The sequence below is a fragment of the Panthera leo genome, chromosome E1 (genome assembly GCF_018350215.1).
Source record: "Panthera leo isolate Ple1 chromosome E1, P.leo_Ple1_pat1.1, whole genome shotgun sequence".
Classification (NCBI taxonomy): Eukaryota; Metazoa; Chordata; class Mammalia; order Carnivora; family Felidae; genus Panthera; species Panthera leo.
Genome location: NC_056692.1, coordinates 55,577,761 through 55,599,815, shown reverse-complemented (window position 1 = coordinate 55,599,815; position 22,055 = coordinate 55,577,761). Strand labels below are relative to the sequence as shown.

The window sequence follows — 22,055 nt, the reverse complement described above, 5'->3', positions numbered from 1 at the left end:
GAATGATACTTTGCCATGAACAAAGGGGGTGTGATTAACTTGTCCCTTTTATCTGAAATTCAAATTAGACAAGGAAAAGATTTAGTAAGGTGATTGGGTATAAGGTATTTATTTAAAACTTATACAGTGAGTTATAAGAACTCACACTAGACTCATTATTAAGACATTTGAGTCAAAGAGATCAGAAAGCTCCCAGAGAGGTGATATGTGGAGGACTGGGGGCCAGAACAAGCACCAGTTTTCTCCATCATAATTCCAGAAATGAGAAACTATGAGGCAGTGTCTTCCAACCTAGAAAATAATCTGTTTCCAACCTAGAATTTCCTACTCAGCCAGCCAGTTTAGTGTGAAGGCAGGTTAAAGACATTTTCAACTTCCGGTTTGCTAAGCAGAGGCTGGAAGTGTTTGTTTTTAGAAGCTCTGGGAATAGAAGGGTGTTGATAATGGCGGGGGGGGGGGGGGGGGGGGGCGTGTTACGGAAGTGCTCAGATTCTCAAGGCTGTGCAGGGATTTAACTGCCACCATATCAAGCAGAAAGGCAAACACCAAGACCACCAAGAAGCATCCGCAGCGTGCAAAATCCAACATGTTCGCCATGTCTGATCAGTCACAGACTCAGAAATTCAAAGAGGCCTTCAACATGATTGATCAGAACAGAGATGGTTTCATTGTCAAGGAAGATTTGCATGCTATGCTTGCCTCCCTGGGGAAGAATCCAACTGATGAGTATCTGGATGCCATGATGAATGAGGTTCCAGGGCCCATAAATTTCACCACGTTCCTCACTGTATTCGGTGAAAAGTTAAATGGCACAGATCCAGAAGAAATGCTTTTGCTTGCTTTGATGAAGAAGTGACTGGCACCAGCTGGAATTACCTGAGGGCTGCAGACAATGCTGGGAGGCTGGGTTATAGGTGTGGAAGTGGAGTAGCTACACGGAGGAGCACCTGTGGACAAGAAGGGACATCCCGATTCCACTGAGTTCATGCCCATCCTTAAACACGGAGCCAAAGACAAGGATGACTGAAAAGAACTTCAGGTTCCAGCCAAACGTTCCTTGTTGCCACTTTGGGTATTTCTGAGACTTTCTCTTGGAGCCCGTTACATGCTCTTAGCTTTGCAGCTTTTATCTTTCTTGTTGTATTTATTCTCAGCCATTTTGGACACACATATCTCTATAATCAGATGGGAATTGGGACTTTATATGATTTTCAGAATAGAAAATAGGGTGGTTTAACTTACCAGCTCCCTTCTCCCAAATAACTGCAGTCTACACACAGTCAGTATATGTTTTCAGAAAAAGTTATTTGCTCAATTTTTTCTGAACCATAATTAGACTTTATGATTAAGGGGGAAAAAAAACATTTTCCGACACAAGATTTCAAGAAGCTCCCTCCTGTGGAGAAGCTACTGAAGGATGTCCCCCACCACAGAGGCAGTAATTGGAGAGGGAAAGATAGAGATCTGACCCCCAGCGAGTCAAGAGGAATGTCCTGGAACGACACTGAAGGGCAGGCTCAGTTGTGCTCCAGACCTAGAGGACAGCAGTTCGGGTTGAATCAGGGGGGACAAAAGGGCTCCAGGGGAGGAGTTTCTAAAAATAAAAGTGGAACTTACCATCTATGACCCTGTCGACATGCAGTTTTCATTATAGCACAACATTTGGGGGTGAAGTAGTAATATACTAAAATCTAAGTAAAAAATGAAACAGCTATTAATTTTAGGGAACAAAGTTGTACAAGAAAGGATATGTGATCATGGAAAATGTAAAAATGTAAATGGTTTAGCTCTGATCAATGTTGCCATAGTTTCCTCACTGTAGGGAAAATTAAGAAGAAATTGTGATATAAACAGATTGGCAGAATGAAAGAAGTACACGTATTTGTGTGCATTTGGGAGGTGGGGATGATCCACCTTCCAGAAGCAGAGAGTCAATAGATCTCAGATATCAGTATCTGTTTTATTTTCTTTACTTTTTGGGGTTTTTTTTCCTGTAGTTTAAAAAATTTCACATTTTTTTTGAAAGGAATCTTTGACAAATAGACATGTACAAAAAGGCAAATGATGCACAATCCCAACACAAGAGATCACTTCTTTTTAATTTTTTTAATGTTTATTTTTGAGAGAGAGAGAGTGCACGTGCACGCACATGAATGGGGGAGGGGCAGAGAGAGTGGGAGACACAGAATCCGAAGCCGTCTCCAGGCTCTGTGCTGTCAGCATAGAGCCCGACGTGGGGCTTGAACTCACGAACCGTGAGATCATGACCGGAGCTGAAGTCGGATGTTTAACATACTGAGCCACCAGGTGCCCAGAGATCACTTCTAACACTGTAGTATTCATCCTTCCATACACACATAGATGTGTGTTCCTTCAAATCTAAGTACGCACACTTGTGTGTGTATTTACTACTGAATTTACTATTATAAATAGTGGATTGTATTGGGGCGCCTGGCTGACTTAGGTCCGTAGAGCATGTGACTGTTGATCTTGGGGATGTGAGTTCGAGCCCCTTTGGGTGTAGAGATTACTTAAAAATAAAATCTTTAAAAAAATTCAGATCATGTTACACAGTGGTTTCCAAATGCCAGTCTCTGGGCCCTTTGCATGAGAACCACCTGAGCGGTTTTTGAAAATAAACTCCCAAAAGCTCCAGTTTCAGAAAGTTCAATTTAGGTCTGGGTGTGGGCCCTACATGAGGGGCACCTGGGTGGCTCAGTCGGTTAAGCATCCACCTTCGTTCGGCTCAGGTCATGATCTAACGGTTCATGGGTTTGAGCCCCACGTCAGGCTCTGTGCCAACAGCTCAGAGCCTGGAGCCTGCTTTGGATTCTACGTCTCCCTCTCTCTCTGCCCCTCCCCTGCTCATGCTCTGTCTTTGTCTCTCTCAAAAATAAATAAACGTTTTAAAAAAAAAATTACCTGGGTGATTCTGATGCATGGTCAGGTTTGGGGACACCATGTTGTAAGTGACCTTTTTACTGTCATTTGATATTTTTCTCCCTCATCATCTTTTAGACTGCAAGGTACGTCAATTATGTAAGACTTTTGCTAAGTGGTCGTTTCTTGTCTCCAGGAAAAGAGAGGGAGCAAAGCATCTGATAAAGCTGCTGTCTTGGCCTTTGATGCCCTGGTGGCCTTCTGTGAAGAATTGGGGTGAGTGACTTATTTCATATGCGGAGCCATGTGTTAGTGAGCTCGTTCCTCCCCCAGCACCTACTAGTTAACCAGCTAATGTAGGGCAGCTCTTGGGCGACTAAGGCACCTCTACCTGCTGAAGGCGACTGTGAGGGGTGTTGCCCATCAGGCAGCCTGGAAGTCAGTACCCTTCCCAGGAAGGCCCCAGAAACTGGCAGTGTGACGACATTATTTTCCACTTCTGGCGTGGCTGGTCCCATGGGTGGCTCAGTCATGAATCATGTGACTGGTCCTGTGCCATTAGCATGTGATCACCATTTGCCACTGGACCACTGAGTAGGGGTCACTCTTCTCCTGGACCCAAACAGAGCCGCATGGCCCAGCTTCTGTCTTGGGGGTGGATAATAAGCTTGAATAGAAGTCAGCTCTTCTGTCGTAATGCCAGCCCACCCACTTGGAATCCACTTCTGTATCTTATCTGTATGTGCTGGTGGTGGAGGAATGAAAGAGCCTGATGGCTGCTCAGTGACAGGCAGGTTGTGGCAGGACAGGTTTTGGACACAAGGGACACCCAGGAAGATTCTGGACAAGCTGGGAGCACTTTGCATGTGTGCAGCTCTTTGGTCAGACCTTGTTGGAAAATCCTGTGAGGTAGATGAGGCAGAAGGGACTGCTTCAGACTTTGAAATGAACAGACTGGTACCCAGTGAGGTCACAGTCATAGAGCTCACAGTAGACAGATACCACTAATCCTGGTATTTGATTTTTAGTGACATGCACATTTCATATACAAATCCCATCTTGGTTTCTGCAAGACTAGATTCTCGAAGCATGGAGCTGATTAGATACATAGAACTGGTATCTAACAGATGTTTGGGGCTCTCCTCTGGAAATCAGAGAGGTACTTGGCTGGGCCACATGTTTTGATTCCCATCCCCTCCGACTCACCGAAGAGTTGGTGGCTCCCGGACTGAGTCTCTCGTTGGGCCTTTGTGGCACAGCCGTGCCCAGCAGAGGTGGTTGGCCCCCTTGCCCACAGCGATCACTACCAGAGTCCTTCTCAGGCACTAGTACAGGGAGTTGTTAAACTAGGCTCCCTCGGGCTCCTTGAAGAAAGCACTCGTAATGAAAGGGCCGAGTGTCCTTGCTAATTGTCAGAGTCCCTTCTGCTGGAAAGAACCCTGCTGGGTTCTTTTCGGGGATGAGTTGGAGGCTCTGTAGGGCTGCCTGGAGGGTCAGCTCTGCCGTATCCCTCTGGGCTGCAGCAGCCCACCAGACAGCAGGACAGGTCCTCCTGGGGGCTCTGCCTTTATGTCTCCTGTGTCACACTCGGGAGTTGGGGCCCCTTAGTGCCCCAGGGGGTCTGGGCATCAGTGTGCTTCCTGCTGCGTCACGTGCAGCCTCATCCCTCCTACCTTGTTTGCTATGTGCGAGGGTTCCGGATTCCAGGACTTCCCAGGATGGCATAAACAATGCTGGTGTAGCTGAATGTGGAATTGCTCTTTGAGTAAAAAGGAACATTTCATTACTACATAAATGGTGTATCGCCCCTTCTCCACCACATATTCGCTCCTTTTCTAAGAATAGTCCCGGTGTGTGGTTAAAGTTGAAGCAGCTGTTTGCTAAGGGAGGGCACCTGGCAGCAAGGGGCAGGCCACTATGGTGGCTCTGGCGGAGGCAGGTACATTTCTACAAAAGTGCCGTTGTAGGGTCTGGGGTGCACGGGCAGCTCTGGGACCAACAGAAAAGACACTCAGTATGAATGGGGTCAAGGTGGGGCATCCAGCGGTTTTCCTCTCTTTGCGTGCAGCTAGTTTGTCTGCACTGTGGCCGTGAAGTGTATCTGTTCCTTCGTGACCGCGCCCTGTACCTTTTAGTGTTGAAATGAACAGTAATTAGGTTTGAAGCAACTTCCAGCTAAGAGGCCTTTCTGTACCTTGTCTGAGACAGAATAGCTTTGTGTGTAGGCCTCAGTTGAATTGGGCTCTGTCCATCTGGGGGCTGTGGTCTAGGGGAGCCAACAGCCCAGCACCCTTCTGTTCATCCATTTGTTTGCTCGTTTATTCATTCATTCATTTATTCAACCAGCAAATATTGTTTGAAATGGACTGTATGTGAGGCACATCGGATATGGGCATACAATGGTGAGCAGAAACCCATCACCTGCTTTTGTGGTGTTCGGTCCACTGGGGAAGGCAGGCACTTATCAGATAATATTAGTTAACAAATTAATTAATTACATTAATAAAAGTGTATAATTGCAGACTCTGAAAAGGCTTTGAAGAAAACGTACATGGTGTTTCGAGAGTATCTAACAGGTGGTCCCCTTCTTGGCCTCCAGAAAGTCAGGTCACAACTCTTCACACTGGTTGATGTTCTCAAGCGGAGGGAGAAAACCAAATACAATGGCAAACACAATGAGAAACAGGATCATGGTGATGAATAAAATGATCACTACCAGGCCTCCCTGGTCCCAGGGGTTCTGCCAGAACTCATCATTCCAGATGTCCTGCTTTGTCATCAGTTCGTCCATGTGAACCTGGAAAAGAGGGGGACAGAGTCCTTGAGTGCAGGGGCTTCTCCCAGAGACTGCCTCTGTATTTTGAACAGCCCTGGTGTGAGCCAGAACTTGACCATCCCTGAGATCTACTCAGCTAGGATCTAAAATGCACCGCTGCAGATCCTTGCTGTTTTCCCTGCCTCAATTGCCAAACATTTGGGGAGAATTTTGAGAGATCGGCATAGGAGTTGAGGGGTGGACTGACTCCAGCTGAGGCCTCGGTAAACTGCCTTGGAGTCAGGTGGAAACAGAACCAGCTAATCTTGAAACAGCTCAAGTCGGCAGGCTGCAGGCCTATAGCCAGTTGGAGGGAGTAATGGCGAGAAGGCAGGCGTCACTACCTGATTCTGCTGTTAACACTCCTGTGTCCTAAGAGTGGGCCGATCAGGGTAATCCTTCAGGCCCTGCACTTTGGGGGCCGAGCCACGCCCTGACTCAAAGAAGCAACTCTTGGGAGGAAAAGGTGTTGGCATTGTCGAGCGTCCCTGATCAGACCTCATCGCAGTCACCAGAGCGAACAAAGGTGGGCCAGGGCCTGTTGCCTAGCAACCGTGTTCCTCTGCCTTCCATACTTACCTCTTCAGCTGCGTTCTGTTCTTTTGTGATGTCGTTTTGGGGGTTGCTCAGGGTACCTATGTTCTGGCGTCCTCAGAGAAGTCAGGCTTGGGGTAGGGTGGGGAAGGAGACCGGATCCAGGACCTTTGCCTCAAGCCACCGTCCGCCTCACCCGTGGCTGGGTCCTGCCTCTCTCTCCTCTCTGTCCAGCTGCTGACCTGTAGACCGGGAGGCCCCCACCAGAGCGCAGGAAGCCCAGGACTCTGGGAAGCCCTGGGCTGGAGCCGCACACAGGCTTTTCCCTGCGGTGCTAGGGTGCTGGTGAATGATTAACAAGCCTCCGGCTGGTGCCTCCTGGAGCGAGTTTTTTTGTGGAGGTGTTTACCACCATTAAGGCCCCAGGGTCCTGGAGGCTTAATTTCTCCCTAGTGCCTTTGCTGGCCTCCCAGGCATGACCTCAGCTGCTGCATGGGCAGCTAGAAAGTGGGAATGGGAACCTGGTAGCCACCATTTATTCCATAAAAGATGGGCTTCAAGTGCCTGGTGTGGCCAGGAACTGCGGCAGGTACCGCGTGTCAGTTGTGAACCAAGGGAGGCAGGTCCTGCCTGCCCAGATTTCCATTCTAGCACACTGGTCCTCAGCCTTGCTCATTAGAATCATCTGGGAGCTTTTCTAAATACCTGTGCCCAGGCCCTCCCTGGTACCACTTCTTTCCGTCTGGGCACGTCAGAGCCCGGGTCTCTGTAAAGCTTGCCAGGCGATTCTAACGTACACCCAGGGTTGGAGGAGACAGATGACAAGGAAGTTCAGTAAAGTCCTTTTTACCTATCATGGTCCTACCTGATGCTTCGAGTTTCCCTCCTTAAAACTTACTGACTCATGCCTTTGACTGCTGAGCGCTCCCAGCCAGCAGGCTGGTCGCTAGCACACCCACGTACTTCCTCCTTCGGTTAAGTTGGATGCTTGTCAGGAGCCAGTAGTTTGTTCCCAAACCTGTTTGTGGCATTTGTACTTGTTATTGATATTACGTAATTGCATTTGACATTACATAAAACAAGAAAATGGAGCAACAGTAATAGTTGAAACCCCAGTTTTACAGCTGGGGAACGGGCACAGAGGTTAAGCAACATGCCCAAGGTCATACGGCTAAGAAGTAACTGTGTTGGGATTTAAACCCAGCTGTTCAGCTCAGCTGCAGGGTCTGTACTCTGAAGCTCTGTGCTGCACCTCAAAGGGAGTGGAGGGAGAGCGTTATTTCTAGAAGCACCTATTTGACCACTTGGAATGACTTTGGAATCACTCAGTATTTCTGTCAAAACAGATGTGGCAAGACACATGGAAACGTTTTGTAAAAATCCAGGATTTCACACTCCGATTTCTTTGTGGATGTCTTTACGTTCTTGTTCTGCTTCACAGTAACCACAGTTAGCAAATAGACAATTTAGGAACTCTGGCCGGCAAACCCACACTCAGAGAAAAGACCTTGGCCCTACATCAAAAAGATTGGCCAAGGAATGTGCATGTATATGTTTCTATTTAAAATGAGATGTGTGGGGAACGTATGTGTCACGTACACAGAAGTTGCTTTAGCCAACTCAGTCAATTGCTGGCCCTGATCGGAAGATTCTACGGAAATGAGTATCACAAAGGGAACGATATGGAAAGAGGTGGAGGGCGCTGGAGTATATGTGGCATAGCCTGACCTGGGGGCTGAAGGAAACCCTATGGGAGTGAGGTTTAGGTCAAGATGTGAAGACTACGTAAGAGGTAGGATTAGGACGCAGTGTTTCATGGCAGGCAGCGGGTCCCGAGGAGGGTGAGGAACCTTTAAGAACAAAATTAATTTGTCTTCCGTTTTGTGTGGTCTGGATTTGTGTTACCGGCATGCAAATATGTCCCGAAGACTTTTTATTGTAGGTTGCTCTCAAATGTTAATGCTTGAGAAAACAGATTTAGGGGAAGAGTGTTTTATGTGCTCTCTGCCAGTTTTTGGTAATGAGATTCTTGCCCTGGCGATTCTGTGGTTTCTGATAAGGCAGAATATACAGACGGTAAAATGCACAGATCTCCAGTGCAGACCTTTGGAGGAACTGAGAGACTACTGTGGAGGGGAGGCCTGAAGAGGCTGGGAAACCAGTGCGGCAGTGAGCGCAGGCAGACGTCGAGGGGAGATCGTTGCAGGGCGGCTGGTGGCAGGAATGGAGGCCTGTGATAGCCAGATGCTCTCTAGGGCTCAGACAGCCTACTGGCCTCCCGTTCCGTGGCCACCATGGCTATACCTCTCTGTCCTTTCCCACAATGGGAAGATTGCTGCTTCCTCTCCATGCCTCTCTTTCCGAGAAGACCTCTGCTGGGCGGGTGCCAGGCTGCTGTCACTCTGGGACAGATGTGGTTCGTTGAGCCGAATGGGATGGAAACCTGCCCAGGACTGCTGTGGGGAGCCATTAGTGGCAGGGCTCAGCGTGAACCAGTTTGATGCCTACTGGGATCCATCATATTTGGACTCAGCTGTTAAGCTATTGGTGCCTGGACTGAAAAGGGCAGTGGTTTCCCATCTAGTCCCTCCCGCCTTCCCTGTTTTTCTTCTGGGAGGGAGACCTAGTTGGGCCCCACCCTAGCTCTTACCTCTTGGGCTCCACCCACTCACCGGGAGATGATTTTAGCACACTTTAGGGTGTGGGATCTAGGATTGGTTGATGGAGGATAATGGGATCAGCGCCTTATCTGCACTGCAGCCGGGGGCCCTCGGTGTGGCGAGCAGGGGCTCTGCAGCTGGATGGGCTGTGCTGGGCTGGGCCCAGAGGCTGGCTCTGCCATTTTTAGCTGGTTGAACTTAGGCAAGTTGCATATTGTTGCCAGGGCCCAATTTCCTCATCTCCAAAACGGGGATAATGACGGTATCTCTGGCATTGAGGCTGTTGTGATTATACGGAATCACCTGCGTGAAAACACTTCAGGTGGTGGGGGGGCACACAGAAGCCCTCAGTAAATTTCCACTCACTCGATCCTCACCACCACCTTCCTCATCATCGTTATCAACGGTATCATTGTAATTCTGAATCCCCTTCTCGTAGGGTGGTGTGGGGTGGAGGGTGCCGGTTCTTGAATTTCTTTTCTTTTGTATGGAAGAACTTCCTCTCTGCTTCTTCAACCTAAACCAAACCCGTCAGACAAGTCAGTGGACACCAGGAAGTGAAACCAGCCAGCCAGTTTCTCTCACCTGCCTGCCAGCTGGAGATGGGGGGAGGGGCAGGGGCAGGGGCAGAGCCTGGCATCCCCCTCTCCGCTCCCTGGTTTTTGGGTAGACGGGGCCGTGCCCCTAGGCAGCCAGAGCACGGGCTGGCAGGGCAAGATGACGGAGGCATGTAAAAACTGCAGACCTCTCTGCGGAAGGAGGGGGAGGTACTACGGGAGCTTTCTGCCTCCCCTACCCTAATTCCTGGGGTCCATGCCCCTCTTGTTTAGAGGAGCAGATCAGGACTAGGATATGCTCCGCGCCGTGCCAAGCACTCCCTATAGGTCACCTTAGTTTATCCTCATAAGCTCACCCGAGGAGGCAGCTACCGGGATTGGCTGCGACCCACAGGGGAGGAAACGTGGCTCTGGGAGGTCGAGTCACTAACCTATGTTCACGCGGCTGGTGAATGGCAGGGTGAGGATTTGGGGCCAGACAGCCTGGGACACAATGGGGGAAAGGACAGAGGGGTTGGGATGCAGGTTATAGGCAATAGTAGAGGCCTGACTTCTCTTACTCTAGAAGTTTGGAAAGACCCAGGGGCCTGAGCCTGTGGGTGTGGGGTGTTCAGGCTAAAGTAAATGGCAGCCGAAGCTGTTGAGTGGCGTTTCTGAGCCTAGCACCTGGGCAAACGCTGCCCCATCACTGTAGAGGGGGCACCTGTAGCCAGAGTTTGGTAGCAGCCAGTGCTGATGGATTTTCACCCTCTCCTTCCCCTGGTTCCCTCTTGCGTGGCATTCCTGCCTGTGTTTTTCCAGCGTTCGTGGGCACAGGGAGAATAGAGGCCTGGCAAGGACAGTCACCGGCCACACCCCTGGAATTCTGGCACCTTGCCCTTCAGAAGCACAGAGCCCAGGCCAGGGAGTCTGGCGCCGCAGAAACACAACCAGAAAGCTTTTACTGAGATAGAAACGGGCAAATACCGGAATAGAATACTGACGTGCTCCCCCCCGGTGGGAAGCTTGGGGTCCAGCAGCTGTTGCACAGAGCCCCTCTGATTGGCCTGCTCCTCTGGGCTGGCTCCCCACCGCTGCAGGCTGTTCTCCTTCCAGGTATGGGGCCCCCACTTCTGTGTTTTGTTAGAAAGTGCAAGTTGGGAAAGAATTTCCTCAGGTTTTAAACAGGTGACTCCTCCTTGGCACCCAGTATTCACTGGCAGGTGAGAGTTTGGTGGCCGTACCAGCCCTTGTTTCCTTGATAAGGCTGCAGGTGTCGGGTTCCCCGGCAGGGCCAGGGCTGGGGCCAGGCTGGCACGCGGGATCATGGCTTGGCAGCCTCCTCTCCAGCTTCTCCTCCTCGTCTCTGTCCCTCACGGTGGGCTCATGGGCCGCACTTGGACCTTCCTGCCTCTGCGCTCAGGGCAGCAGCAGTCCCTGCAGCAGCAGCAGCAGGCGATCAGCAGCAGCACCAGCACGGTGGCTGGGGGGTTAGGAGAGAGAAGCAGAGAGCACGGGAAGCTCAGGCAGGGAAGAGAAAGAACACACGCCTTACTTCTAAATAAAGCCCTCCAGAGGTGTGCGGAAAGGGCCTTTAGCCAGAGATCTGGCTTCGTCAGAAATACTTGAGAGTCTGGCAAGAGGTGTCGACTGTCCCCGTGCCAGCCACTAGGCACTGACCTCCCTGTCATGCCGCCTCTGCTGCCCTGAGCTTCTCTCCCTTCACCCCTGGTTGGGATTTGGGGTTGCCTCTGCACCCCATCAGCAAATTGTCAAGGATTCGGGAAATCCTCTGGCTCCCCCCCCAGGGACATCTGCCTCTCCTCTGTCTGGGGGACACCCAGCCACCTCGGCCAGCGCTCTGGCCAGCACTGTGGTCTCACCTTTCCCGGATGCCAGGAAGAACCAGGGGCGCTGGGGAGAACGTGAGAGCCTCAGCTTACCTGTGAAAAGGAGGATGACCGAGAAGGCCGCGATCTCCACAGGCTCGGCCTGGGGCAGCTTCTGCAGCTTGAGCAGCAGCTTCTCGCCCATGGAGCGCATCTCCTGCACAAAGTTGGCGGCTGCCATGGTGCATCAGGCTCCTGCCGGGCTCCTGCCGGGCCTCACTGAGATGGGGCTGGGAGTCCCCACCCACCTGCAGCCAGTGGAACGAGTTAGTCGGGTCTCACCCCTGTACCCCCGGTGGCTCATGACGGGGGAGGGAGCCATCAGGGCCCTCCACCCAGTGGTGGCCCTCAGCCCCCACCCGCCTGGCACCACCCGGACTGAGGGAGGCTGGTGATGGCAGGGAGCCTGAGGCCCTGCCGCCGGGGGCTGCGTGGCACTGCCAGACACAGGAGAGGTCTGCCAGCTGGCCACGGTTGGCCAAGGTTTCCGACCTCGAGGTGGGGTGGCTTCACTCTTCTACTCCCGGGTTTGCTGAGCGCCTTGGGCTGGCACAGCTCCCCTCGTGACTCCTGGGTCCTTCAGGACTTTGGTGCCTCCCCTGGGTTCCCAGTGGGGAGACCGGGCTTTAGGATTCCAGCCTGGTGCTCTTGCCTTTCATCATATGTGGGGCAGAAGGAGTCAGGCTTTTCCTCGAGTGGGCACATGGGGCTCCTGGCAGGGGTCAGCTGGGTGAGAACTAACTGGGGGAGGTGGTCTGAGCCCCTCCAGGGCCCTCCACTTCTCCCATCAGCTCAGTTTCTTTACTCATATGGTATTCTTTGAAGAGGCAGAGATGATGCCGTGTACCCCGCAGTTTTTCCCCAAGGAGGCCTCTCGGGACAGGATCACACATCCCATGGCTGGTTTACCAGGCCCTCCTCTGCTGGCTCAGACCTGCTCCTCTGGCCTGACCAGGAGAGTCCCTTGTGTCCCCACCCTCGCCCCAGGTATGTAGCAACTCAGCCTTCCAGGTGATGACTGAGAGCCTCTTCCTGTCTAAGGGTGCCCAATAGGCTGACGGTGAAGGTCCAGGCTGAGTCTGAGAGTTGGGCCAGCTGTACATCAGGAGTTTCTTTCCCCTTCTGCCTCCCCTGTGGGCATGAGGGAGCCAGTGCCTCTTCAGGGATGGACCAGGGACAGCCTGGTGCCAACCCAGCCTGAACTTGTTCACCAAGGCAGCTCTAATCCAAGGGAGCATAACAGGTGGCCAAGGTCTTGTGCCAGACCTCAGGATCTAATTACTGCCGCCTTGTCCTGGGTCTCAGCCAGGCAGGTTCTTCCGAGATGACTACAGTTTTGGAAGCTGGTCACTCCTGGTACTATCGCCACAGTATAGCTGTCTTAGAACTGCTTGGAAGGTCATCTGCTTGAACCCCCTACCCTGTACCTGGCTCTCTGCACTCCCTCTGGTGTGCAGCCTTTGCTTGAGCCCCCTCTGGGTGAGATGGGGAGTCCCATCTGCTACGGCAGCTTGCCCTGTTCCTCCTTGGAGCAGCGCTGATCGTTGGAAGGTGGAACCCCCTCCTGACCTCGTTGGTCCTGCCTGTGGTCACACAGGATGCTTCTACCCCACCTTCTGCCTCATAGTCCTTCTGGACCTGGATGGCAGCTGGCATGTGCCTCCTATGTCTCCTCTTCCACAAGGTCGCCTGCACCCCGTGGAACATTGGATCATCCTGGATTTGAATGCCTGCCCCTTTCTGCTTTCATGACGTGGACGCGTCACTTTGTCTCTTTGAGTCTGTTTCTTTTCCTCATCTTACATAAGATGAGATAGCCATCCTTCAAGGCTGTTGGGAGGATTGACACCCGGAAGCACAGCGGCAGGAAGCACAGATCCTGGCACACGTTTGTGCTCAGCAGGTGGGCTTCCCCTCTTGCGGTGTGTGTCTGTGGAGAGGGGGGGGTCTGGCCACCATAGGAAGCCTTTGGGGACAGTCACACCCCCACCCTGTACACTGTCAAAGACCCTCCCCAAACACCTTGGGGAGTTTCGTCTGTGTCTTTCATTCCCAGGATATCTGTGGTGTGTAAGGTAAAGGAAGGTGGGGGGGCGGGAGGGGGCAAGCTGGAGATGGGAGCTGTATTTTAAGCAATGTTGGGGGGAGCCGGCAGATGATGGGTCCATGGAGGATTAGAGGGCTTCCTGTCAGAAGTGGGAGTCTCCTGTTATAGCCTTCTGTCTTCTCTTATGCCCCATCCCGGGGTTAGCACATTTCCGTAATGGCGATCAAGATCCCAGTTTTCAAGTATACAAAGAGGCAAGAGATCTAGAATCCCATGCGTCATTCATTCCTGCCTCCCTTTACATATGGGAAACAGTGATTCCTCTGAGGTTGCACAGCAGGATGGGGGCCTAGCCAGGCTCCCCTACTTCCCCATGCTGTCTCTTGATGGAGACCTGTCTCAGGCAGCCTGCTCTGTGGCTCGCAAGGTTAAGTCAGCCCACGGAGCAGCTTTCTGAGGACACTGCCCTCGCGGTGGGCCCAGTGCAGGGACGAGGGCCCCAGAACTCTTTGAACGCAGGTGTGCTCTGCACGATCAGCCCCATTCCATGCTCAGGAGTCTGGGGCACTGTCTTTATTCAGGCACATCACTCACGAGGCCAGGGCCACACCTGTTCTTTGGGAACCACATGTGACTTGTTGCCAAAGGGACAGATGGCACGTGTCTGTCTCAGGTTCACCAAACTCCTTCCCGAGCATGGTGCCCCTCTTCTCTGGTCACACTGAACAGCGCCCCCCTTCTTTGACCGGCGAAGCTGGCTTGCACAAGGAGGGCGATCCCCTCTCGTTCCGGAGCCTCTCTGCTCATCCACTTCCCGTTTCCAGAAGAATATTCCTCCGCATTCCTGGAGGAGGGAACAGAAGTGCCAGCCAAGGCCCTGGGGGAGAGTCTGCACGGGGCTCAGGAGTTGGGCTCCTCTTCTCCTCTCCGTCTACACTTGGTCTGGCTTTTTCAGCCTGTTTGGCCCCGTGCCTGCATTGCCTAATGTAGCACCAGAGACTCCTTGAAAGAGGAAGCGGGCGGAGGCCAGCCGGGCAGCAGGAGCTTTGTCACTTGTGCTTCCACATCCAAAGCCCCGGGGAGGGGTTATAGAGGGGAGGCCTCCGCCTGTGAGCGAGAAGTGGTGTGGGGACCCTGTCGGTCTGAGGGGTGTGATCTCCAGAGAGGGAGAGGGCAGGTGGGGCCGAGGTTGCTCTGCCGTACGGGAAAGGTGGACTTTGTCGATCAGAAGCTTCGGCTCTGAAGTCGGCCATCCTCCGGGTGTTGTGTACTGGGGATGCTGCAGTCACACCCAGGGGCCCATGCCCCGCTCCGGGAGGAGTGCCCGTCCACACAGAGGCAGGCCGTATGGCTGCGGACAGATGGCATCGTGCTCCTGCGCCCAGGGTGCCTCTGGTGAGCTGAATTGGCAAGCTGTACCAGCCCTGGGGTCTCACCCAGGGCTGCCCACTGCTTCCGTCCGTCTGTGAACTGGAATGGAGCCACCGGGCACTGATGTTCTGCCCCAAAGGCTGAAGGGGAACGCCCTTTGTTTTCCAGTTGATGTTTTGCCATTTCCAGCTTGGGCTTGAGCAGAAGAAGCCTTAGTGGGGACCGTGGGAGCTGGAGGGGCCTTGTGCTCCTAAGAGGGAGGAGGCACATTCCAGCAGGTCCCAGGCGCTCTTCCCAGTGGGCTATTTAAAGCGAGGCCCAGGGGGTGCCTGACGCCTGGTGCCCAATATAACCAGCAGTCGTCAGGTGACCCTGCGGCATGTTCCTTGGCCATTGCCCTATAGGGAGTAAGTGTTCCCAGCTGTGGTCTGGGGAAAGCGGGTGCTCTGAGGCTGGCTGCCTCTTATCCCTTTTACTTTCCCAGGTTTGCAGGGAAGCCCAGAGGGGTACTGATAATTGTACGTATCGGTACGTATATACTGATATTGTATATATCTTTCTGGTCTATCTCGCTCTGCCAGACTCCTTCCAAAACTGTACTTCCTGCCTGTGAATCAGGGAAATCCTAGTCCCTGCCGGCCCTGTGCTCTGGAGTACTTTGGTCAGAGGCAGCCAAGCAAGTGACTTCCCACGGCCCCAGGAAGAGAGAGCAACCTTGGCTGCCTGCATGGCCCTTCCTGGAGCCTGTGAAGGGTGCTCTGTGGCTGGAATGGCAGCCAGTGGAGGAGGGAAAGTGAGCCGGGCAGAGATGAAGGCTGGAGGGGCTGGAGGGACCAGAAAACGTTCCTTTGTGTGGCATCTCCTGCCACAGGGAGCCTTGTGACAGGGCACACGGGTGACCTGCAGGCCAGACAACTGCCATTTGGTACTGAAGCTTCCGTTTCCTCCTTGCAAAACTGATACTTCAACTCCAGAGGCCCCTTGTGGAAGAGAACAGGCGGCTGGCGGGTGTGTTTGTGACTGATAAGTGGTGTATCGGTGGCTCAGGGCCCCAAGGGTTTCATGCTCTGCCCCTGTCATTTTGTCATGGAGAGTTGTAGCCACGCTTGCTCCACAGGGCATTGTCTTGTTTGAGAAACAGCTGTCATGAGGCAAACTGACGGTTGTGGCAGATTTTCGGCGTCTGGGGGCCTGACCAGCAAGGCAGAGATGTCCACTGTGCACTGACCGCATCAGGCCTTCAGACGATGCCCTTTTCTGCCTTGGCTCCAAGTTGCCGTGGGAAGTAGCTGCTTGAACCCAGAGCAGTCCTGCTTTCCAGGACCGGAGGAGGCACCTCCGGCTGCTAGCGATGGTTCCCGTAGCCCCAGAAGCTAGGTATCACCCTCCCGTTCCAGCTCAGGGCCTGGGTTCAGGGGACCCCATCCACGTATGTCCTGTGGCCGCAGGGACTCTGATCCCCGCCCGCACGCCTGCCTGGGCCGTCTTACAGATCAGAGCCAGCAGGGGTAGCCCTGGGCTCACCACTGTGCCCATCCCTTACCTAGTCCTGTCTGCTGCCTCCAACACAGGCCAGCGCCTGTCCCCTCTCTGCCTTGCATGGCCATCTTTGCAGGGCATTAGCCTCTCCAGCCACCGACTCAGGCCAAATCTCACAGACTCTGCTGAGCCAAGAACACTTGGACTGATTCTTGGTTTCCACTTTTCCCTGGATTGTTGTTTTTCTTTCCTAGTAGATACTAGTTTGTTTGCTTTGGGGGAAACATCTGGGGGGCGGGGAAGGGAGACTTTAGCCCTAGTGTGAGGACAAGAAGGCAGGAGGAGCAGGCAGCCTCCGTTCATGGGGCCCTGCCCAAGGGGGCTGCTCCCGGGGCTGCTGGAGAGCCATGCTGGGGTCAGCATTCCAATGGCGTGTCACAGGGCCACATACCGGGTGGGTCCTTCACCGGCCTCAGTTTCACCATCGCCTCCTCCCCCACCCCACCTTGGGTTCAGGGTCAGGCCCTCATGCTTCTGGCACAGCATTTGGAGAGACCTGGGGGGTCGTGGGATTCTAAATGGACCCAGGGAGGAGCACCCGGGCTTGGCTCTGAGCTAGGAACACCTGGCAACGAGTGGGCCAAGCCCCTCTCAAGGGGTGGCAGCTGCCACTCTGATGCAGGACACAGATGGGCAGAGCTGCTGTGGATCCTGCCACATCCTGAGGGGCACGAAGTGGCGGGGCAGACCCTGCCCTGAGCCTCCTCCACTGGGAGAAAGCAGGGACAGAGGGCTCTGCCTTGATCCTGGGAAAAAGGGAGGCCCAGAGAGCAGACAGCCCTTCTCTCCCAGGCCAGGACAGCCAAATCCCTTGTTTAAGCCCCCTGAATAGAAAAAGCTTAAACTAACTTGCAGAGTAAGCAGGCGCTCGGGGCCCCTCTGCCTGCTCAGCAAGCAGGGAGGAAAGCACTCTGAGCAGAGAGCTGCAGCCTCAGCCTGTGTCCCTCCAGGGCTGGATCCCCGCAAAAGAAGGGAGAGCCCAGATTGAAATGGGGCTGTCTGGAGACTGACCGAGTGCACCCCCACGAGCCCCTGTGATCGTGCTAGATTGTGGCTCTCCACCCTTGGGGCAGGGGGCCCTGGCTGGCCCCCTCACCCAAAATCTGTGGCCGGCACCACTCACCTGGGAGCTCAGGTGTTGGGTTGAGGGGCAACCGCGGATGCTGGGGAGCCCGGCAGCCTCCCTTGCCTGGCTTCGCCCGGCCACCACCTCTTCCTTCCTTCTCGGATGCCTCTTTCCTGACCCGCTGCTGGGCGCCTTCCTCAGAGGAGTGGAGCTCCTGGCTGCTGACAGCCAGCTGCTGTCTCGGCCTCAGCTTTTTTGTTGTTGGTCGTCCTGGAGATCCAAGTGTCAAATTACAAGGGGCGGCCACTGAAGCAGGGGAGCCAGTGCCACCGCTGCCCCTGCCCTGCCCCTGCCCAGCCGAGTGAATCCCTGCTGGGACCTCTGAGGGTGGCTTCAGACTCCTCTGTGGTTGCCCTGCCCCTGGGAGGTCTGCAAGGGCGAACCCGTCTCTTCTGTGCCTCCTCTTCCTCTCCTCTCCCTCCTGGCGGGTGTGTGCTAAGCCGTCGTGGGCTGGGCCTGGGCGGAGAGCTGATAAAAGAGGTCGGCTCTCTTTTTCCCTGGCAAAGATGCCCTCTGGGAGGCTCCACCTGAGCCGTGGAGTGAGGAGGGAGGGACGCCCCACAGCGCTCAAGTTCTTTGGCTCCCTCCCTACCCTCAGGAGGGGTTTGAGCCCATCCGCCTGACCAGCCAACCTGTCTCTCTCGAGACTCCCTGGCTGGTCCCACCCTCTGGCCCCTCCTAGGAAGTAAATAGTTGGGGGAGCTGCCGGACCACCCACGAGGCCAGGCCCTTGGGGAGGAACTTAGGGGTGACTTGAGAATGGCCTGCTTGCCGGGGGAAGTGTCTGGTGCTCCTCCACCCCAGGAGGGAGGACGCTGCCGATGTCCTTCTTTCCAAAGAGTGCTGGAGCTGTCTCTTCATTCCTGGCCCCGGCCTGGCCTGGCCCTGGCCGTCAGGGACCGGCTCCAGAGCTCAGTGGCTGGCAGGGCCCTTTGACATTTGGTTGGTTGTGCCACCCCAGCAGATCAGGCTGTGCCCGGAGCAGGACAGGAGCAGGACAGGAGCTGACCCCAGCCCGCATCTGTGAGCTCTCAATGGAGCCCTTTGAGTGTGAGCACAAAACCCCAGTGAGTCTGGGCTTGAGGGAGGGGTGGGGGGTGGGGGGGAAGGAAGCCAACCGTGTAGCCACACCACTTGGGTGCCGGAGCCTCCCAGAGGCTGGACAGGCGGCCACTGTGCAGATGCACAGACTAGCAGTGGAAGGAGTCGCATGTTGGTTTTAGGAGTGGCAGGAACAGTGCCCCCTGGTGGCTGCCTGGGCCTCCTTGCCATCTGCTGCCTTCAAAGCTGCCTTCTCTGAACAAGGCAGCCAGACCCCACTCCCTAGGATCTGTGTAACATCAGCTCTCATTCCTGGTGCCTGTCCCTTAGGGTCTCGGCTCCTCAAAGTGTTTCTTGCGGTGCTCACATCGAGAGGCATTCTGGCTGGAGGGTGACACCACCTATTCTTGTCCTCGGGACACGGCGCCTGGACAGCCCTGCCTCTGCTGCCCAATCTCTCGTGCTCTCCCACCTCATGCTACATTCCTGTGGCAAGACTGGCCCTTTGCAAGGGCCATGATTAGATCTGCACCCTACCCCCCACCCTGGGGGCCTCTGCACCTGTCTCAAGGACCAACTGTGCCCCCCTCCTGGGAGTCAGGGACAGCTGGAGTCTGGTACCCCAGCAGCGGGGCCGTGGCAGTGGAGTTGAGGCGCCGGGTGATGTGACGAGACTCCTGCCAAGGCTGGTCTCCCATTGCCCTCAGCAGCGACCAGCATACGATGGCAGCTCTCAGTGCTGCTGGTTCCAGCTCTTGAGCGGTCCCCCAGCCCAAGACTGCATACGCAGGCACGGTCTTCTTGGGGATAAGGAAGAGGCCATCAAGAGATGGCAGAGCAGAGTGCTGAGGCTGGGGTAGGGCTACCTCGTGCTGGTCCCTCCCTCCCCCACCTCCGGGAAAGGGCGAAGGTGCTAAAAAGAACCCTTGTTGTGTGTGCCAGGCACCACGCCCCACGCCCCGGCCATGGAGCCGGCGCTCTTGCCGCGTCTCACAGCCAAGGACGTGTAGGCTTTGGGAAGTCAAATGCTTTCCCTAAGGAGGCAGCCTCAGCAGCAGAGTCAGCATCTGTACCCAGAGCTGGAGCTGTTCCCGGGGCACCCCACTGCCAGAGGACAGAGCACAGAGCGGGAGGCCGGGACCGAGGGGAGGAACCCATAGAGAAGCAGGACGGAGTGGGGGTCACACCCTGTCTTCTCCGGATTCCCCCATATGTTACACGACCTTGGGAACACTTCACCTCATTGTCCTCATCCGTAAAACGGGCAACTAAACAGTGCCTTGCTTGTCAGGCTCGCACAAGAGGAGGCGTACGAGATGCTGAGTGTGGTGCCCAGCACGTAGCGCTCCTCAGACAGAGTTTAGGGAGCGGGTAAGTGAACACTGGCCTGTCTGGGTCCCTCACCCCTTGCCTCTGTTGTGCTGCCTCTGCCAGGTGCCGCCATGCTGCCATCGCCAAGTACTTTGGGGATGCGCCTCCTGCCTGCACCAAGGGCTGTGACCACTGCCGGAACCCTGTGGCCCTGCGGAAGCAGCTGGAGGCCTTGGAGCACAGAAGCAGCTGGAGCAAGACTTGCATCGGGCCTTCCCAGGGGAATGGCTTTGACCCTGAGCTGTATGAGGGAGGCCGCCGGGGCTATGGGGGCTTCAGCAGGTGAGGGGCCGTGGAGTCAGGGGCCCCCAACCCACTGCAGATAGGCTGGCATTCTCCTCCTCGTGCCAAGGCCAGACCAGAGGCGCCCCAATGCCGTAGTTCACCCCTTGCCCCTGGGGGCCGTGGTGGAGCCAGGAGCTTGATGCTGCTGCTGGAGGCCAGGCTCTCGGAGACAACCAGCGCCCCGCCAGAGAGGCATGACAGGAGGGCAGAGCCCAGGCCCAGGGCTGCTCACGCCTAGTCTGTCCCCTAGGTATGACGAAGGGTCTGGAGGCAGTGGGGACGAGGGCAGAGACGAGGCCCACAAGCGGGAATGGAATCTCTTCTACCAAAGACAGATGAGCCTACGCAAGGTGAAGGGGATGGGGGCCTGATGGTGTTTAGTGGCCCCCTGTTTACACTCTTTCGGCCCCTACCCTGGTGCTGGATGGGGGGCCATCCTGCAGCCAAGCAAGATGCCTCATAGGCCCTTCATGTCACCTTCCAGGGCAAAGACCCCAAGATAGAAGACTTCGTACCTCCGGGTCAGTACCGAAGTGTCCTCAGGGACTTTGGGGCTGTTCCCAGGGTGTAGATGCCTCACGGTGGGCTGGGGACTCCACAAAGCAGAAAGTAGAGTGCAGTGACCCACCCCTCTTCCCCACAGATGAGGACTGTCCCCTGAAAGAGGCTTCCAGCAAGAAGATCCCCAGGCTCACTGTGAAGGTAAGAGGTGGGCAACTCTGTCCCCCAGACTCCTCCCCCAACCTTAAGGCTTGAGTGACAAAATTCCTTCCCCTGTGTAGGCCCGTGAGCACTGCCTGGGGCTTCTGGAAGAGGCTCTGAGCAGTAATCGCCAGGTCACAGGGACCGCCGATGGGTGAGTGTCTCAGGTCACGGGGGCCTAGGAGGCTTCTCCGAGCCCTTGTTCCTTTGCAGACCACAAGAGCCCCCATCCCTCCTGGCTTACTTGGGTACCCCCTCCCCGGATCGTGATGCATCCTGCTCCCAGTGGCAGCAGGTCTCACTGCCCCACCAAGGGGCAGGCTTAGCTAGGACTAAGGGTCTGCTAGCGCCTGCCGAAGGGCAGTAAGCCACAGGGTGCCCAGAGTCCGGGTTGGAATCCCTGTGCCCAAGGCCAGTCCCACCAGGCCGTGAAGCCATCTCCAGGGTCCCCAGATGGAATCCAGTAGGAGCTCAACAGAGAGAGGGCTCAGGCCCCCCTGATGCCTTGTGCTTATTCTTACCCTCAGACCCGATCTCCAGCCCAGGGCTGTGGAGCTGGAATATGAGATGTTCCGAAATGCCAAGGTGGCCAACCTGTACAAGGCCAGTGTGCTAAAGAAGGTGGGCCCAGGCAGGGTGTGCTTATGGGCTAGGGTGGGAGAGGCGGCCCCTCTACCTTCCCAGGCTGTCTGCCTGCCCCCTGCAAGGCAGCCACGTACACAGGGGAGCCTGACCTCCCGTCTTTGCCAGCTGAAGATGTTTCTAGCCAACCCCTTGAGGACTAGAACTTGTCCAGTGTCCAGTGACCTTCAGCCACAGGCCCCAGAATCTCACCTGTGGAAAGCCTGGGTCGGGGCTTTCAGGAGCTAGTGGGTGCCACGGCATCCCTACCTGTCCATGACTCAGGTGGCCGAGATCCACAGAGCCTCCAAGGAGGGGCAGCTCTATGACATGGGAGGCGACACCAGAAGTCACAATGCCCAGGCCCAGCCCCCAGAACCCACCGAGTATGACATCCGGCCGGCCTCCCAAGTGTACTCGGTGAGTGGTGTCCTGGCATCCACCCCAAACCTGGGTCTGGGAAAGGGGAAAGGCATCACTTCCCCTTGTCCTCAGCCACAGTATGGCCACTGGCCCTCTCTGGGCACCGTAGCCGCGGCCCTAGGCACCCTGGGGCAGGCCCTCCAGCCTCCCTGCCCTCCCAGCTGTACCTCTGCAGCCCCCACAGATCTTCTCTCATCAGCCTGACCCCCTAGCAG

At 55.1% G+C, this 22,055-nt stretch overlaps 3 protein-coding genes across 6 annotated transcripts in view; 1 reads left to right on the top strand and 2 right to left on the bottom strand.

Annotated features, from left to right (window-relative positions):
- The window catches only part of RECQL5 (RecQ like helicase 5), a 35,301-nt gene that overhangs the window by 10,841 nt on the left and 2,405 nt on the right, over window positions 1–22,055 (top strand). Inside the window, exons 8-15 of the mRNA XM_042914761.1 lie at window positions 3,077–3,156; window positions 19,873–20,091; window positions 20,345–20,444; window positions 20,579–20,615; window positions 20,738–20,796; window positions 20,877–20,950; window positions 21,324–21,417; window positions 21,703–21,837. Of these exons, the coding sequence (XP_042770695.1) occupies window positions 3,077–3,156; window positions 19,873–20,091; window positions 20,345–20,444; window positions 20,579–20,615; window positions 20,738–20,796; window positions 20,877–20,950; window positions 21,324–21,417; window positions 21,703–21,837 (798 nt within the window). The remainder of the gene's footprint in view (window positions 1–3,076; window positions 3,157–19,872; window positions 20,092–20,344; window positions 20,445–20,578; window positions 20,616–20,737; window positions 20,797–20,876; window positions 20,951–21,323; window positions 21,418–21,702; window positions 21,838–22,055) is intronic.
- SMIM6 (small integral membrane protein 6) lies at window positions 5,371–6,695 on the bottom strand. Its single transcript, XM_042914766.1, has 2 exons — window positions 6,040–6,695; window positions 5,371–5,677 (listed from the first exon to the last, which is right to left on the bottom strand). Exon 2 carries the CDS (start codon window positions 5,669–5,671, stop codon window positions 5,489–5,491), a length of 183 nt encoding a protein of 60 aa, XP_042770700.1. The 5' UTR covers window positions 5,672–5,677; window positions 6,040–6,695; the 3' UTR covers window positions 5,371–5,488.
- Window positions 10,362–21,729, bottom strand: SMIM5 (small integral membrane protein 5). Of its 4 annotated transcripts, none has more exons than XM_042914764.1 (4): window positions 21,688–21,729; window positions 17,395–17,607; window positions 11,369–11,562; window positions 10,362–10,908 (listed from the first exon to the last, which is right to left on the bottom strand). In XM_042914764.1, the coding sequence occupies exons 3-4, from the start codon at window positions 11,493–11,495 to the stop codon at window positions 10,799–10,801; spliced, it is 237 nt and encodes a 78-aa protein (XP_042770698.1). In that variant the 5' UTR covers window positions 11,496–11,562; window positions 17,395–17,607; window positions 21,688–21,729; the 3' UTR covers window positions 10,362–10,798. The 4 variants fall into 4 exon arrangements, with proteins under 4 accessions (XP_042770698.1, XP_042770696.1, XP_042770699.1 ...); XM_042914762.1 differs by having other exon boundaries at window positions 21,631–21,708; XM_042914765.1 differs by lacking the exon at window positions 21,688–21,729 and adding an exon at window positions 20,610–20,731.